The following is a 14463-nucleotide window of genomic DNA, read 5'->3' as shown; positions in this document are numbered from 1 at the left end:
TGGAGACACAGTTAGTCTCAACTTCATCTTCCATAAGGATTGAAGCTGAAGTTATGAATTAAAATTTGTGCCATGGCCTGCCTGCCCTTATCTAAGATAAGGCCCAGTCTCAAATCTATAGGGGAAAATGTAATCTCGTCAGACCAATAGATCACCTACACCTGAGGTATAAGCAGCATTTACCCACTGCGTACAAAGGCGTACTGCTATTCCAAAGGCCGCCGGGGTTGCCGAGCGGTTCTAGGCGCTTCATCCAGGCGCCACGCGACCGCTACTCTCACATGTTCGAATCCTGCCTTGGGCATGGATGTGTGTGATGTCCTTAGGTTAGTTAGGTTTAAGTAGTTCTAAGTTCTAGGGGACTGATGACAGAAGTTAAGTCCCATAGTGCTCAGAGCCATTTGAATCTTTTTTTGCTATTCCAGAAACGGAGAACGTCGAATATATATGTGGTTTAATGAAGGGATAATGAAGATGGGCTAAGGCGTGAGTGAATTGAAGTTTATGTTAGGGGATAGGAGGAGGAGGAGGCACTGGACTGGAGTAATCCATGCATCTGTGTAAGCCACGTTGCTGGGTGGTGTCGAGATATCGCATATGTCTAGTAAACAAGAGACTGCCTTCGCACAGATTTTAATTCATTACGTCAGCTTCTGTACTTATCTGAAATATTATGTCTCCAGCAAAGTGTTCTGCTTCAGAGTGAAATTTCCTCACTTTGAAATTCATTCCGAGTGCCGCGTTGGTTGGTTGATTCGTCGGAGGCTACCAAACAGCAAGGTCATCGGTCACATTGGATAATCGCATATGGGACCACAGGGCGCGTAAAGAACCATTTGTATTTGATCTGCAAATGGTAGAACGGTAGGCGCTTCCAGTGAATACCGCTCATCCCTTTGGCTTCGGACACTACGACTTGAGTGCCCTCGGCGTCCGGTAGGACGGAGAGCGTGGAACTGGAGCAGCGCTTTCAGGAATTAGCCGGTCACAATGGAGCCGGTGGGTGTCGCCGACAGCGCACAGTGCCGGAGACCGCGGCAGATAAGGCGCGCCCTGGAGGAGCCTGGCAGCGGCCTGCCCGCCTGCCTGCCTGCCCGCCCTGAGGATGACGGCCATTGTGGCGGCGCGACGACCCGATATCCCGGCCGAGGCTGCGGAAACACAATGCCGCATCAAACGTCAGCCGCGCACAAAGCGCGGCACACGCGCTGCGGGTCAGCGCTATCGGCCGCCGGGGCGCCCTCCATACGTCGCGGCGCCGGAAAACCGGAAGCAGCCGCGCGGGACGCCACCTCACTCGCCCTTACAGATGAACACAGCCGGCAGTGTAGGCGCACTATTCTAGCGCATGGTCCAGCTCATGCCCGAGTATTGCGCAGCTTTCGAGGCTGCAACCCACGTCTACGTCTGTACCCCACAACCCACGTCGCGGTGTAAGGTAGAGGGTACATTGTGTACCACGGTCACTTGCTCCTGTTCCAAGTCGACTCGTGAGTGCTTTGCAGGAAATAAGATTATTGGTAAATCTCCCTCTCGAATCACTTTAATTTTAACTTCAGTCTCCTTTCGCGAGATATGAATAGCAGGATGGAACATACACTACTGGCAATTAAAATTGCTACACAACGAAGATGACGTGCTACAGACGAGAAATTTAACCGACAGGAAGAAGATACTATGATATGCAAATGACTAGCTTTGCAGAGCATTCACACAAGGTTGGCGCCGGTGGCGACACCTACAACGTGCTGACATGAGGAAAGTTTCCAATCGATTTCTCATACACAGCAGTTGACCGGCGTTGCCTGGTGAAACGTTGCATCACGCCTCGTGTAAGGAGGATAAATGCGTACCATCACGTTTCCGACTTTGATAAACTTCGGATTGTAGATTATCGCGATTGCGGGTTACCTGTCACGACATTGCTGCTCTTATTGGTCGAGATCCAATGACTGTTAGCAGAATATTGAATCGGTGGTGTCCAGGAGGGTAGTACGGAACGCCGTGCTGGATCCCAACGGCCTCGTATCACTAGCAGTCGAGATGACAGGTATCTTATCCTCATGGCTGTAGCGGATCGTGCAGCCACGTCTCCATCCTTGAGTTAACAGATGGGGACGTTTGAAAGACAACAACCATCTGCACGAACAGTTCGATGACGTTTGCAGCAGCATGGACTATCAGCTCGGAAACCATGGCTGCCGTTACACTTGACGCTGCATCACAAAAAATTGCTCTGAGCACTGTGGGACTTACATCTGAGGTCATCAGTGTCCTAGAACTTAGAACTACTTAAACCTAACTAACGTAAGGACATCACACACATCCATACCCGAGCTAGGATTCGAACCTGCGACCGTAGCAGTCCGCTGCATCACAGATGGTGTACTCAACGACAAACCTGAGTGCGATGAATCCAGGTTCTGTTTACAGCATCATGATGGTCGCATCCGTGTTTGGCGATATCGCTGTGAAAGCACATTGGAAGCGTGTTTTCGTCATCGCCATACTGGGGTATTACCCGGCGTGATGGTATGGGATGCCATTGGTTACACGTCTCGGTCACCTCTTGTTCGCATTGACGACACTTTGCACAGTGGACGTTACATTTCAGATGTCTTACGTCCCGTGGCTCTACCCTTCATTCGATCCTTGCGAAACCCTACATTTCAGCAGGATAATGCACGACCGCAAGTTGCAGATCCTGTACGGGCCTTTCTGGATACAGAAAATGTTCAACTGCTGCCCAGGCCAGCACATACTCCAGATCTCTCACCAATTGAAAACGTGTGGTCAATGGTGGCCGAGCAACTGGTTCGTCACAATACGTCAGTCACTACTCTTCATAAACTGTGGTATCGTGTTGAAACTGCATGGGCAGCTGTACCTGTACACGTCATTCAAGCTATGTTTGACTCAATGCCCAGGCTTATCAAGGCCGTTATTACGGTCAGAGGTGGTTGTTCTGGGTACTGATTTCTCAGGATCTATGTACCCAAATTGCGTGAAAATATAATCACATGTCAGTTCTAGTATAAGATAATTGTCTATTGAATAGCCGTTTATCTTCTGCGTTTCTTCGTGGTGTAGCAATTTTAATGGTCAGTAGTGTATGAAGTACTCTTCTAAAAACTTATACACTCGGAATAGTGCCAGTAAATCGTACTGATATTCAGCGTCTGCCATTCAAGTTGACTAATCAAGCCCTTGACGTTTTTTGCGCTTGCCAAATGAACCTATAATGGAACGTGCTATTTGCCTTTAACGATGCCAGAACAATTCTCGGCTGAACGTGAGAAAGACAATTTACGCCTTCAGAGAATCATTTTTCAACATAATCTTCTCTATCAACAACACATTTCATCCAGCGGTGTTCCATTGCTGTTATCCCCTTTCTGTAGTTTTTCTCCGGAAGAGATGCAAAGTACTGATCTACAGCCGCAATGGATTCTTTAATAGACAAAAAGCTCTGACCAAAGAGGAATTTGTTCAGTTACGAGAACAGATGGAAATTCGAGGCAGCCAAATCTGCGGAACAGGATGGATGTTCCAACACTTCATAGTGCATATCTCCCAGTTTCCCCGTTGCCATGACACTTTTGTGGGAGGATGCATTGTCCTGATGGAAGACGACTTTTTTCTTCCAAAATCTGGATCTGTGTTATTAAACACCTGCGTCAAGATTCATTATAAGTAGAAAGTAGTATTTCCCAGTTAATGTCGAGCAACAATATTTCTTTCACAACCCGACCACACCTTGAACTTTCAAGCCAGTGGCACCGTCCTTGCACTGTTTGCAGCTGAGGAATTGTCTTATATCCACTGTATACACCGCTGTTTGGATTCAGGTGTTTAGCGGTGAATCCAAATTTCATTCACTGTCGCATATTCATGGAAAGTTCACTTCCGTCTTTCTTAAAACGAACCTATCACTTTTCAGAAGGTATCGTGTGATTTGCAGTCAACATGCGCGGCACTCATAAAGGGCAAAGGTGTCTCATGATCAGCAACTTGTTCTAGACGCGACCTACCCATTTCTCTGATATACCTAGAGCAGTACCAGTTTCATTCATTTTTATACTCCGATCTTCCAAAATCGCAACACGCATCTTGTCGATGATTTCCGGTGTTCTTGCACGTTTTGGACGTCCTTCACTTGTATCACCTTGGACGCTTTAAAGGTTACATCTGAACTCGACTGACACATTTTTTCACTGAGAATATAGAAAGCCAAGAGCCACCATACACATTTACAAGCCACAAATGAATTTCGGTCGGTGTTAAATCTTGTTTTACGAGGAATGTAACGAATGCCTGATATTCGATTTCTTCCATTTTCACCACCACGTGCATTTCAACTGCTTCAAACGAGCGCCTACCGTCAACTCCTACCTGGATTGATGATGATCTTTGGTTTGTTGGGCCCTCAACTGCGCAGTTATCAGCCCCCGTACAAATTACCAACCCTTTGTTCAGGCCAGTAGCGCCATTTTCATTAATGGCGATGAAATGATGGGGACAACACAAACATCCAGTCATCTCGAGGCAGGTGAGAATCCCGGATCCTGCCTGGAATGAGTTGTAATTTTACAGTTGTATGCCAACGTAAGAGGAAAACACGGCTTGCCAGAAGCGCTGCGAACTCTTGGCGGGGCCGAGAACTTTTCTGACAGCCCTTATAAGTACTGGTATATAAACCTCGACAATCACGCGTATGCCTTAACTACGAATAATTTTACGTGGTCATTCAGTTTTAAATCACTCCGTACGCATACACACCTAAATATTTTTTGAATTCGAATACTTAAAGTGATAGTTCTGCAATCGTGGAATCATACGGTAATGGACTTCTATGCATATATACGCGCAGTACGTTACGTTTGTTACTGATGAAGGTCAACTTCTCATTGTTACAGCAAGCTTCTATCGTTGGCTGGTCTTTCAGGATTCCGAAACAAATTTGCAGTATTGTGATTTCTCTGTATACAACAGCATCATTCGCGATAACCTCAGTGAGCTTCCGATGTTATGCACTGTGTTGGTATTTGCGAAAAGTAGTGGTCCTGTAACGTGATATGATCAGTGTGCTAGAAACTTTTCAGTCCTCCAGCCCTACGTCCTGACCCATAAATACTTAAAACAAAAGTGTTGGTTCACTTAAAGTCGCAAACATTGTAGATAAAATTAAAAACAAAATTTCGTTTTCGTCTTTGGCTATATTATAACACATACATTCTGGAGGTGGCAGGGGTCAAATACAATGAGCGAAAGGCTATTTACAATTTGAACAGAAACCAGATGGCTGTTAGAAGAGTCGATGGGCACGGAAGAAAAGGAGTGGTTGAGAATGGAGTGATACAGGGCTCTAGATTATCCCTTACTTCATTCAATCTGTATATTGAGCAAGCAGTAAAGGAAACAAAAAAAATGGAGTAGGAATTAAAATGCATGGCCAAGAAATAAAAACTTTGAGGTTTGCCGACGACATTGTAATTCTGTGAGGGACAGCAAAGGACCCGGAAGAGCAGCTGAACGTAATGGACAGTGTCTTGAAAGGAGGGTATAAGATGAACATCAACAAAAGCAAAACAAGGGAACAGAATGTAGTCGAATTAAATCAAGTGATGCTGAGGGAATTAGGAAACGAAACTTTTAAGGTAGTAGATGAGTTTTGCTATTTGGGGAGCAAAATAACTGCTGAAGGTCGAAGTAGAGAGGGTATAAAATGTAGACTGACAGTGGCAAGGAAAGCGTTTCTAAAGAAGAGAAAATTGCTTACCTTGAGTATAGATTTAAGTATCAGAAAGTCTTCTCTGAAAGTATTTGTGTGGGATTGTAGCCATATATCGAAGTGAAACATGGACGATAAATAGTGTAGACAAGCAGAGAATAAAAGATTTCGAAATATGGTGCTACAGAACAATGCAGAAGCTTAGACGCGTAGATCACGTAACTAGTGAGCAGATACTGAATAGAAATGGGCAGATGAAGAATTTGTGGCACAGCTTGACTAGAAAAAGGAATCGGTTCTTAGGACACGTTATAAGGCGTCAAGGGATCATCAATTTGGTATTGGAGGAAGTGCGTAGTGTAAAAATAGTGGAGGGAGACCAAGGTATGAATACACTAAGCAGATTCAGAAGGATGCAGGCTGTAATTGTTACTCATAGATGAAGTAGCTTGCACAGGATAGAGCAGCATGAAGAGCTGCATCAAACCAGTCTCTAGACTGAAGATCACAACATCAACAACATTTAGCAGGGTCAGTTTATTTCGGCTATGTGCCATTTTTAAGTACTTCTCTCATCCTCACAGTTTACACAGTCACTCTGTGTGGATGTTTACACAATATACGAAAACTGTGTATGATCGTTAAACTGTCAGACCTGGAAATGGAGTTGACGTTCAATTCATTTTTTGATTGTGACACCCCACATGAAAAAGAAAACTTTCTGTAGTCTGAAATATTTTATATGGACCTATTCCATTGGCTTTTTTCAGTGGACAACTAATATAAATTAAGTCAACATTCACCTTTTGAGCGCCGCAAAATTCCCACCTGTGTCCGAAAAAAAGCTTGGCACTTCCGTCGGCGAAATCGCAAAGACTTTAAAGCGCTGGTTAACAGAATTTTTGTAGTATAAAATAAATCAGATTTCGTGGGAAGCGTATTCCTTCCTAACCAAATGTCGTCCTGGCCATGACTAATTAAATTTTTGATAGATTGTTGTTAGTCACGGATTCTTTAGTTCCTGAAACTAGGGAAAAGCATTTACATACAATCTATAAGTTAACCAGATATTTCGGGAGAAGAACATGCATGCTCTTTTCAGATTTGAAATATGGACTTTTTTTTACGTATGATTGACCATAGCTACAAGTCTTGTCGAATACGTCAATAACTCCTATTCTTTAAATTTTTGGATCATGAATTCTATAAATTACTCAACTAAATAGTTAAATTCCGTACATTTAAATACTAATCTGTAAATGGTACTTCGGAGGCTATTAGTTCTAAAATTGCCCTAAAATGTGGCTTCTGCGACATAGTTAAAAAAAAATTCTCTCAGAAGGCCCGCATCACAGGCTCAGTTACGGGATCAATACTGTCTGCTCAGAGTATCAGAGCACCCCTCTGTGGTTTGGAGTTGACGACAAGATGTCGCCAGAAGTGTATTCCCCAGTGTAAATGGAAGCGGGGACTATTTCCGGAAGGGACGCAATTACAGAAAAATTGGTCAGTTAGGAGGGTTCAGTGACTTCAACGTAGACTAATCATTGGATATCACCTGAGTAACTAATCCATCAGGGACTTATGAATCTTTGTAAACCCACTGGAGTCAAATTTTGGCCATGTGATTGCGGAATGGAAACACTAAGGAACACCTCAGTTAAACAAAGACCAAACAGACTTCATGTACTGACGGAGAGGAACCGTCGAGTATTGCCGAGGGTGGTTGTAAAACGTGGTATGAAATCAGCGAAAGGAACCATATTAGTCCACGTAACACAGTAGCTGAGTGCAATGAGTTCAAAAGAACTCATGAGTCAGACATCGTGTTGTGGAAAATCTCACACTACACAATAGGTCCATTTTCCCAGTTGGATAGCTGGTTTGAGACGAGCAAGTCGCCCAAGTGATGGCAGTCGTTTCAAAACAAATGAAACACAAAAGAACATGCGATTCCCAAATCTGCGACATTCAGCTTTTTAGGAAAAAATTAAAACTCTTACCAAAAGCTGCGTCAGCATGGGATGCTGTTTCGCTTTGTTTACATAACAGGTGACTCTAATTCTTTTTTTCTGCTTTGTTTCCGTGGTAGAGTTCGCGCAAGGAATTGTGACACTGAGTCCTAACTATACATCAGTACATACTAAGGTTTACGACAGGAGTAGCTTTGCTGGATGCATATTTACATCAAGCCTATATCTTTTCTCTTTTCATTTTATTTCCTTCACGGCCGTCACATAGCCAGCCTTGATTATTTCCCACAAGTTCAAAAATATACCTCCAATTACACACACACACACACACACACACACACACACACACACACACTTACATCCATGATACACACAGAACATTTACATTGTTATTAAAGAGATTACGTACATCATAATGTGTCCCGCCTATTAAATATGCTGCATACAATAATAGTAGGGAAATGGTGGCATGTGAGGAATTTAGATATCAAATTGCTGTCTCCCCAACACTCCTCCCTTTACCCGCCCCCCACGTATGCTGTTGGAGGCAAATTTGAATTATGGAGGCAATTTCGAATTTTATCTGTACAATCCAATTATCTGTTGATAGGACGTAATATTAACAGTTATTGTTGATGTAAATTGCTTATGAAACGGGAATAAATTTAAAGAAAAGTTCAAAAGACGGGAAATCAGTGGATTATGCTCTAAGAAAGGACGTAATTAACATTTCATAAGACAGTGACACTCTAACTTCCGATCGCTTTGTATATTGTGATCCCAAAGTATGAAAGAGGTCCATGGTATGCTGCTCGGTGCAACTGCACTACTGGTGTGCCTGGCTTCACACCACCACCCCCTCTCCCTTCATCGCAACACGCTGCACCATATATTTAAGAAATCTTGAGCATTTTACGTAGTTTTTTTCCATTATTGGTATGTTACAGAGGTGCCACCAACATCGCCACGACACCAGTTTGCTGTGGCATGTACACCTAGAGCAGTGGTTGTGGGGGAAGATACCATTCACCCAAGCGATATCCCAAGTGACGTCCCAAGCGACGTGCACCACCATGCAAAGCGCCACTCGTTGCCATGCGGGAAGTACCCGAAGAAGCTGCAACTCCTGCAGTGTGGGAACCTTGCAGAATCGCATACCCTCGGACGTCTGTGGGTGGTTCAGTCACAGCAGCAATCTCCCACCCCCAGACTGGCACTGGTAAAGGCTCCAACGTACAGCAGCATCAACGAGCGTCCTGTCCACACGGCTTGAGTGCTCCTACAGGAGTTCAACATGGTGTTCTCCTTCTATTCTGGCTCCGGTTGTTCCCCCTCACCGGCAGCGAAAGATAAGTGTGCCTCGGCGCATATCCTCCGCTCCGTCGTCGTCGTGCGTGACATCTCGTGCATTCACTGCACGTTTTGGGCAGGTTAAGCAGGGCCTGCTGTTCCTGCGTCATAGATCGCAATTTGTCGTTGTGGTCCTCACGTTTTGTTCGTCTTCACGTCTTCACGCTTCGTGATTTTTCTTCTCTTGCTGCTTGGATTACTCCAGCAGCAGGTCTGGCCATCTGGTCGCTGGGCGCCAGTGGGGTTGGTTTCCCAGCCCCCTGACCAGCGGGTTTTCGGAGGTCCTCGTCAACTCATAAAATGGTGTAGCGAGCGCGCGGAAGTGGCGCTCCAACATCTGGACTCCAGCGGCGTCGTGCAGCCTGCGTGTGCCGTAGTCCCTCGGCAGGTGTAGAGCCAGCCGAAGGGCTTTATTCTGCACACGCTGCAGCGTCTGGATGTGCATTTCTGCCGCGTTTCCCCACACCACGGCCGCGTACTCTAGCACTGGCCTGATGAGTGCTAGGTACAGCGAGAGGCCGCAGTGGGGGGGCAGTGTCGTCGTTGGGTTGAGGAGCGGGTACAGCAGGCGCAACCTGCCGAGCGCTCGTCCCCTCAGCTCCCGGATGTGTGGACCCCACGTCAGGCGTCGATCGAGGGTGACGCCGAGGTATTTTCCTGTGCGCGACCACGGGATGGGGCCTCCCATGATCCGCACTTGCAGCAGCGCGTCGGGAATGCGGCGGCGCGTGAATATCACCGCCTGGCTTTTCCCGGCGTTGAACTTGAGCCGCCATTTGGTGGCCCAGGCTCCAATCTCGTTGCAGGAGAGCTGCAGCCGGCGGCGCATTAGCTGCGCGTCCTTGCTGCGAGTGTAGATGGCGGTGTCGTCCGCGTAGAGCGCCAGGTGCACCCTCGGCGTCGTCTTTGGCACGTCGGCGGTGTACAGAGAGTACAGCAGTGGGCCAAGCACGGACCCCTGCGGTACTCCTGCTCTGATGTGGCGCGCCGTTGACACGCCACCGTCAGCGCGCACATGGAAGGTGCGCCCGCGCAGGTACGACTGGAGAAGGCGGACGTGCGACACAGGAACCCCCTGTACCAGCAGCTTGTACAGGAGGCCGTCGTGCCACACGCTATCGAAGGCCCTAGAAACATAAAGGAAAACCGCCCCGAGGTACTCGCGATGTTCCTGGGCCCCCATTGCCTGCTCCACCAGTCGTAGTAGCTGATGCTGCGTAGCATGACCGCGGCGGAATCCGAACTGCTCGTCAGGAAGCAGGCCTTCTTCACTGACGTGGCGCTGCAGTCGGATCGAGTAAATCCTCTCGAAGGTTTTCGAGAGGGAAGGCAGGAGGCTTATTGGGCGATAGCTTTGCGCCAGCCTAGGATCTTTGCCAGCCTTCGGGATGGCGACCACCTCTGCGTGTTTCCACGCAGCAGGGTAGACGCCAGTGCGAAGGATGGCGTTGAATATCGCTGTGACGACACGCACTGCTTCCGGCGGCAGCTTCTTCAGCAGTGCGTTACCCATCTTGTCACATCCCCCTGCCTTCCTGGGCTGCAGGAAGTTGAGGTGATGTTGGACCTCTTCTTCTGTTGTCTCTGTGAGGATGTCGTCCTCTTCCTGCTGGGTCAGGTACAGTGGGAGGCGCTCGTCCACCTCGCGGATCATGTCGTCATCGACGACGTCGTCCACCGGTGTAAAGTTTTCCGCGAAGGCGTCCGCAAGGACGCTCGCCTTGGCATCTGGTTCCGCGACGACGTCTCTGCCAACTTGCAGCGGCGGGATGCGTTGGCCCTTCCTCAGGAAGCTCTTAGTTACGGCCCAGGCGCTTCCGTCATCGATTCTGAGCGTGGCTATTTTGCCAGCCCAGTCCCGATTTCGGTGGTGGCTGACGGCCGCCGATATCTCGCGGCGCAGGCGATTTAGCAGGCGTTTGGTGGCGGGGCTTCTCGTGATCTGCCACTCACGGAAGACCCGGTTCTTCTCACGGATGGACATCAAGATATCCGGCGGAAGCTGCTTGGATTTATCCATCGGCTTCCTTGGTCGCTGTGGCGCCGCCGCATCTGCCGCCGCGAGTGTGTAGTGGGTGAACGCAGCTAGCGCGGCGTCCACCCCCTCCACGTCCGGATCGGGTGTGGCGGTGACCGTCTCTGCTAGGTGCTGTTGGAAGTGCGCCCAATTGGTGTTGAGGCGGGCGCTGCGGTGCTCAGGTGGGGCCATCCCGTCTGTGTCCATGTCAAAGATCACTGGCAGGTGATCTGAGGACAGGGCACAGCGCGTGGTCGCGATCGCGTTGTGAGCTGCCCCTTTCACGATCGCGATGTCTAGAACATCGGGACGGCCACGCTTCGGGTAGTGCGTGGGGTCGAAGGGACCCAGCACTATGGCGTCGTGGAGGTTTGCGACCCGGAGTAGTCGTCTGCCGCTGATGGTGGTGACCCTGGAGTTCCACTCCGGGTGTTTAGCATTGAGATCGCCGCCGATGAAGAGGTGCCCGCGCATCGACAGCAGCGTCTCGATGTCCCTGGATTGCAGGTGTCCCGACGGTTGTCGGTACGCTGCCACGAACGTGACGTGGCCTGCGGAAGTGCAGACGACGACGCCCGTGGTTTCCAGAGTCGGCGTCTCTGGGAGTAGAACCTGGTGATGGCGCAACGACGTTTTGACGTACACCGCCGTTCCGCCTCCATGGGTTGCCCGGTCCGTGCGGTAGCAGCGGAAATTTGCAGCCCTCACGTCCACGCCTGGCTTCAGCCAGGTCTCGGTGACGAGGCAAATGTCCACGTGCTCATCACGCAGGAACTGGCGGAATTCTCCCGCTTGGGTTCTGATGCTGTTCGCATTCCACACACAAACGGTTAGGCCCTGGATGTGCCTATCCATGTTTGGGTGTGGGGACAGCTGGTGTGGTGATGGCCTGAACGGCCGACTGCACTGCAGACGCAATCATCTGCGGAAGTTGTGTCAGGAACAGCTTGAAGTCCTCCCTAATGGCCCTGACTTCTTCCGCGACACTCGCTGCAGAAGTCCTGTCAGTGCCTGGGGGTGGTGCCGCTGCCTGGTCTCGAACAGCAGGCTGTGGAGCTGGCGTCTCGCGGGCAGGACGCTCCCTCCGCCGACCGCGCCGGCGGCCGCCCCTCGCTGTTGCAGGCTGCTCTCTCGGCGGTCCGCGCCCGTGAGCGACTACCGCCTCTGGAGCAGGCTCGGACTGGTTGCCACGCCCCCGTTCGACGGCGGCGTCGGCAGGACGCTGCTCAGTTGACTTGGCGGGTGCCTTGTCAGTGGCAGCGTTTGCGTAACTTCTCCCGGACTGCACCCGCGCGGAGTGCGCCGGTTGTCCTCGTTGTTTTGCGGTGGCACGCCGGAAGGCAGTGCAGCCGCGGTAGCACGCCACGTGTTTCTCGCCGCAATGGCAGCAAGTGGGCGCGTCCTTTCTCGGAATCTTACAATCTTTAGTGGCGTGGTCCCCCGCGCATTTGACGCAGCGAGGAGTCATCTTACAGTACTTCGCTACGTGGTCGAGGGCCTGGCAGTTGAAGCACTGCGGCGGGCCTCGTCTCCTGCGTAGCTTCTCCACGGTGACGCCGACATCGGCCACGTGCGTCAGCTGGAAGATTTTGCGGTTCTCGATGGTGTCATCGAGAACCGCCATAAACAGCGGCATGTCGGAGTGGTCCCTGGGCGACTTCATGCGCGTGTTGATGCGCGGATGGGAAAGCCCAGATCTTCAAGCAGCTCCCGCAGGTACCCTGGGTCCATGTTGAACGGGAGCTTGCGAAAGACGACCTTCAGCGTCTTCACCGGCTCCGAGGAGTAGGTGAAGCTGTGAAGCCCCTCCTTTTCGGTGAGGTCCATGACCCCACGGTAGTCTTCAGGTGTTTTGGTGATAACGCGATGTAAGTCGCGCCCTGCGACTCGAAACGTCACGTTCCCCTTAACAACCGCTTTGATTTTCTCTCGGAACTCTTTGAAGCCGCCGGTCCACTTGATGACCACAGGGGGCGGTGGGGGCGACTTCCTCTGCTGTTGGCTCTCCATGGGCTCTCCAGCGTCATTTGAGAGGCCGGAGTACCGGTTGCCGGTGTTGATGGCCGACTGTTGGGCGAGCACGACAGCTCTGGCTGTGTGCTTGCGGGAGGGCTGTGTGAAGCCCTCATCGTCAGCGGCCGGGGGAAGGGTCTTGTTACCCTTCCTCGATGCTTTCCGCTGTGTGCGGAGCGTGGGTGCGCTGCTGTTCGAGCTAGTGGCAGACCTCTTGCAGGTGGTGGCAGCACTCGCGTCGGCAGGCCGCTTGCGCGAGTGCTTTTCCACCTCCATGGTTTCAGCTGCCGGTTTTGTGCCTGGGATGAGTCCCATCAGGAAGGCAAGCTGCCTTTCTGCCTCCGGCGTATGCGCTGCATCCATTGAAGCCACTGGCGCCAGTGACTTGGTTTGCTCCGGAACAGTTGCCAAAGCATCCGTTTCGGCCCTCGTTTGCTGAACGGCCAGCCCTGTGGCCGCGCTGCTGTTTTCCTTGGTAGCGCAGGACGACGCCGACGGGCCGCCAACGTCAAGTACGCGGGCGTAGGCGTGCAGGGGCAAGCCCCTATCCGCCGAAAGTGCCCGTCGGCTCCTCTGCGTATCTCCGTTCCTGCTCGGCCGGACAGTCGTAGGTGGCCGGCGGTTAGCGGCAGCCGACGGGGCAGGCCCCGCCGACAAGCCGTCCGCCGAACCACTCGCTGCCTCAGCCGTGGCTGAGGTCGCATAACGACTGCGCCGGTCCGTAGAGCTGTCCGACTCGTGGTCCATGTCCATCTGCCGGGTTGTTGCCGTTGGGGGGCCGGATGGGGTCGCCGACAGAGCAAGCTCTGCCGGACGACGATCCGCCACACCCTTCACATCTTCACAGCGGTCTGCTCGGTTCGGCATCTCAGCAGCATCTATCCTCCGCTCCACCCCTAAAGGCGACTCTTTCTCAGCGCCGTCATTAACCAGGTGGACGCAGACGTCTCCTAGTTATAGTGTTAATGTTAACGAACCTTAAGCTGTGGTAGTGATCTAGCCCATGCTGATAATGAAGGATGCCAGATTAGCACCCGGCCGGTGTGGCCGAGCATTTCTACGCGCTTCAGTTTGGAACCGCGCGACGCTACGGTCGCAGGTTCGATTCCTGCCTCGGGCATGGACGTGTGTGATGTCCTTAGGTTAGTTAGGTTTAAGTAGTTCTAAGTTCGAGGGGACTGGTGACTTCAGATGTTAAGTCCTATAGTGCTCAGAGCCATTTGAACAATTTTGAACCAGATTAACAGCGTCATGTCACCTCTACAATACTCGAAGATTGTTAGGGCCGTGGAGGGGCATATATCGTTTACTAGAATTGAGATGTTGTTGAATGTCTCCAGTCCATTCAGCGGGATACCCCAATCTGCAGTGCTTAAATC

General features: G+C 50.4%; 1 protein-coding gene across 1 annotated transcript; it reads right to left on the bottom strand.

The window, feature by feature from the left end:
- Positions 1 to 909: 909 nt before the first annotated feature.
- LOC126352660 (nucleolar and coiled-body phosphoprotein 1-like) lies at positions 910 to 13951 on the bottom strand. Its single transcript, XM_050002707.1, has 3 exons — positions 12986 to 13951; positions 12083 to 12317; positions 910 to 1151 (listed from the first exon to the last, which is right to left on the bottom strand). Exons 1-3 carry the CDS (start codon positions 13949 to 13951, stop codon positions 910 to 912), a joined length of 1443 nt encoding a protein of 480 aa, XP_049858664.1.
- Positions 13952 to 14463: the final 512 nt, after the last annotated feature.

This window comes from Schistocerca gregaria, chromosome 1 (assembly GCF_023897955.1).
Source record: "Schistocerca gregaria isolate iqSchGreg1 chromosome 1, iqSchGreg1.2, whole genome shotgun sequence".
Lineage (NCBI taxonomy): Eukaryota > Metazoa > Arthropoda > Insecta > Orthoptera > Acrididae > Schistocerca > Schistocerca gregaria.
This window is presented reverse-complemented; position numbering and strand designations above follow the sequence as displayed.

Bases quoted from the DNA above. Each gene is read 5' to 3' on its own strand.
- LOC126352660 (XM_050002707.1), bottom strand. From the start codon at position 13,951: ATGCCGAACCGAGCAGACCGCTGTGAAGATGTGAAGGGTGTGGCGGAT. The intron at 12,318-12,985 runs GTTGTTAAGGGG...GCCACTGACAAG, and splicing joins TCCGAGAGAAAATCAAAGCG to GCACCCGCCAAGTCAACTGA. The intron at 1,152-12,082 runs GCACTGACAGGA...GTGTTTCCGCAG, and splicing joins GGCAGCGGCACCACCCCCAG to CCTCGGCCGGGATATCGGGT.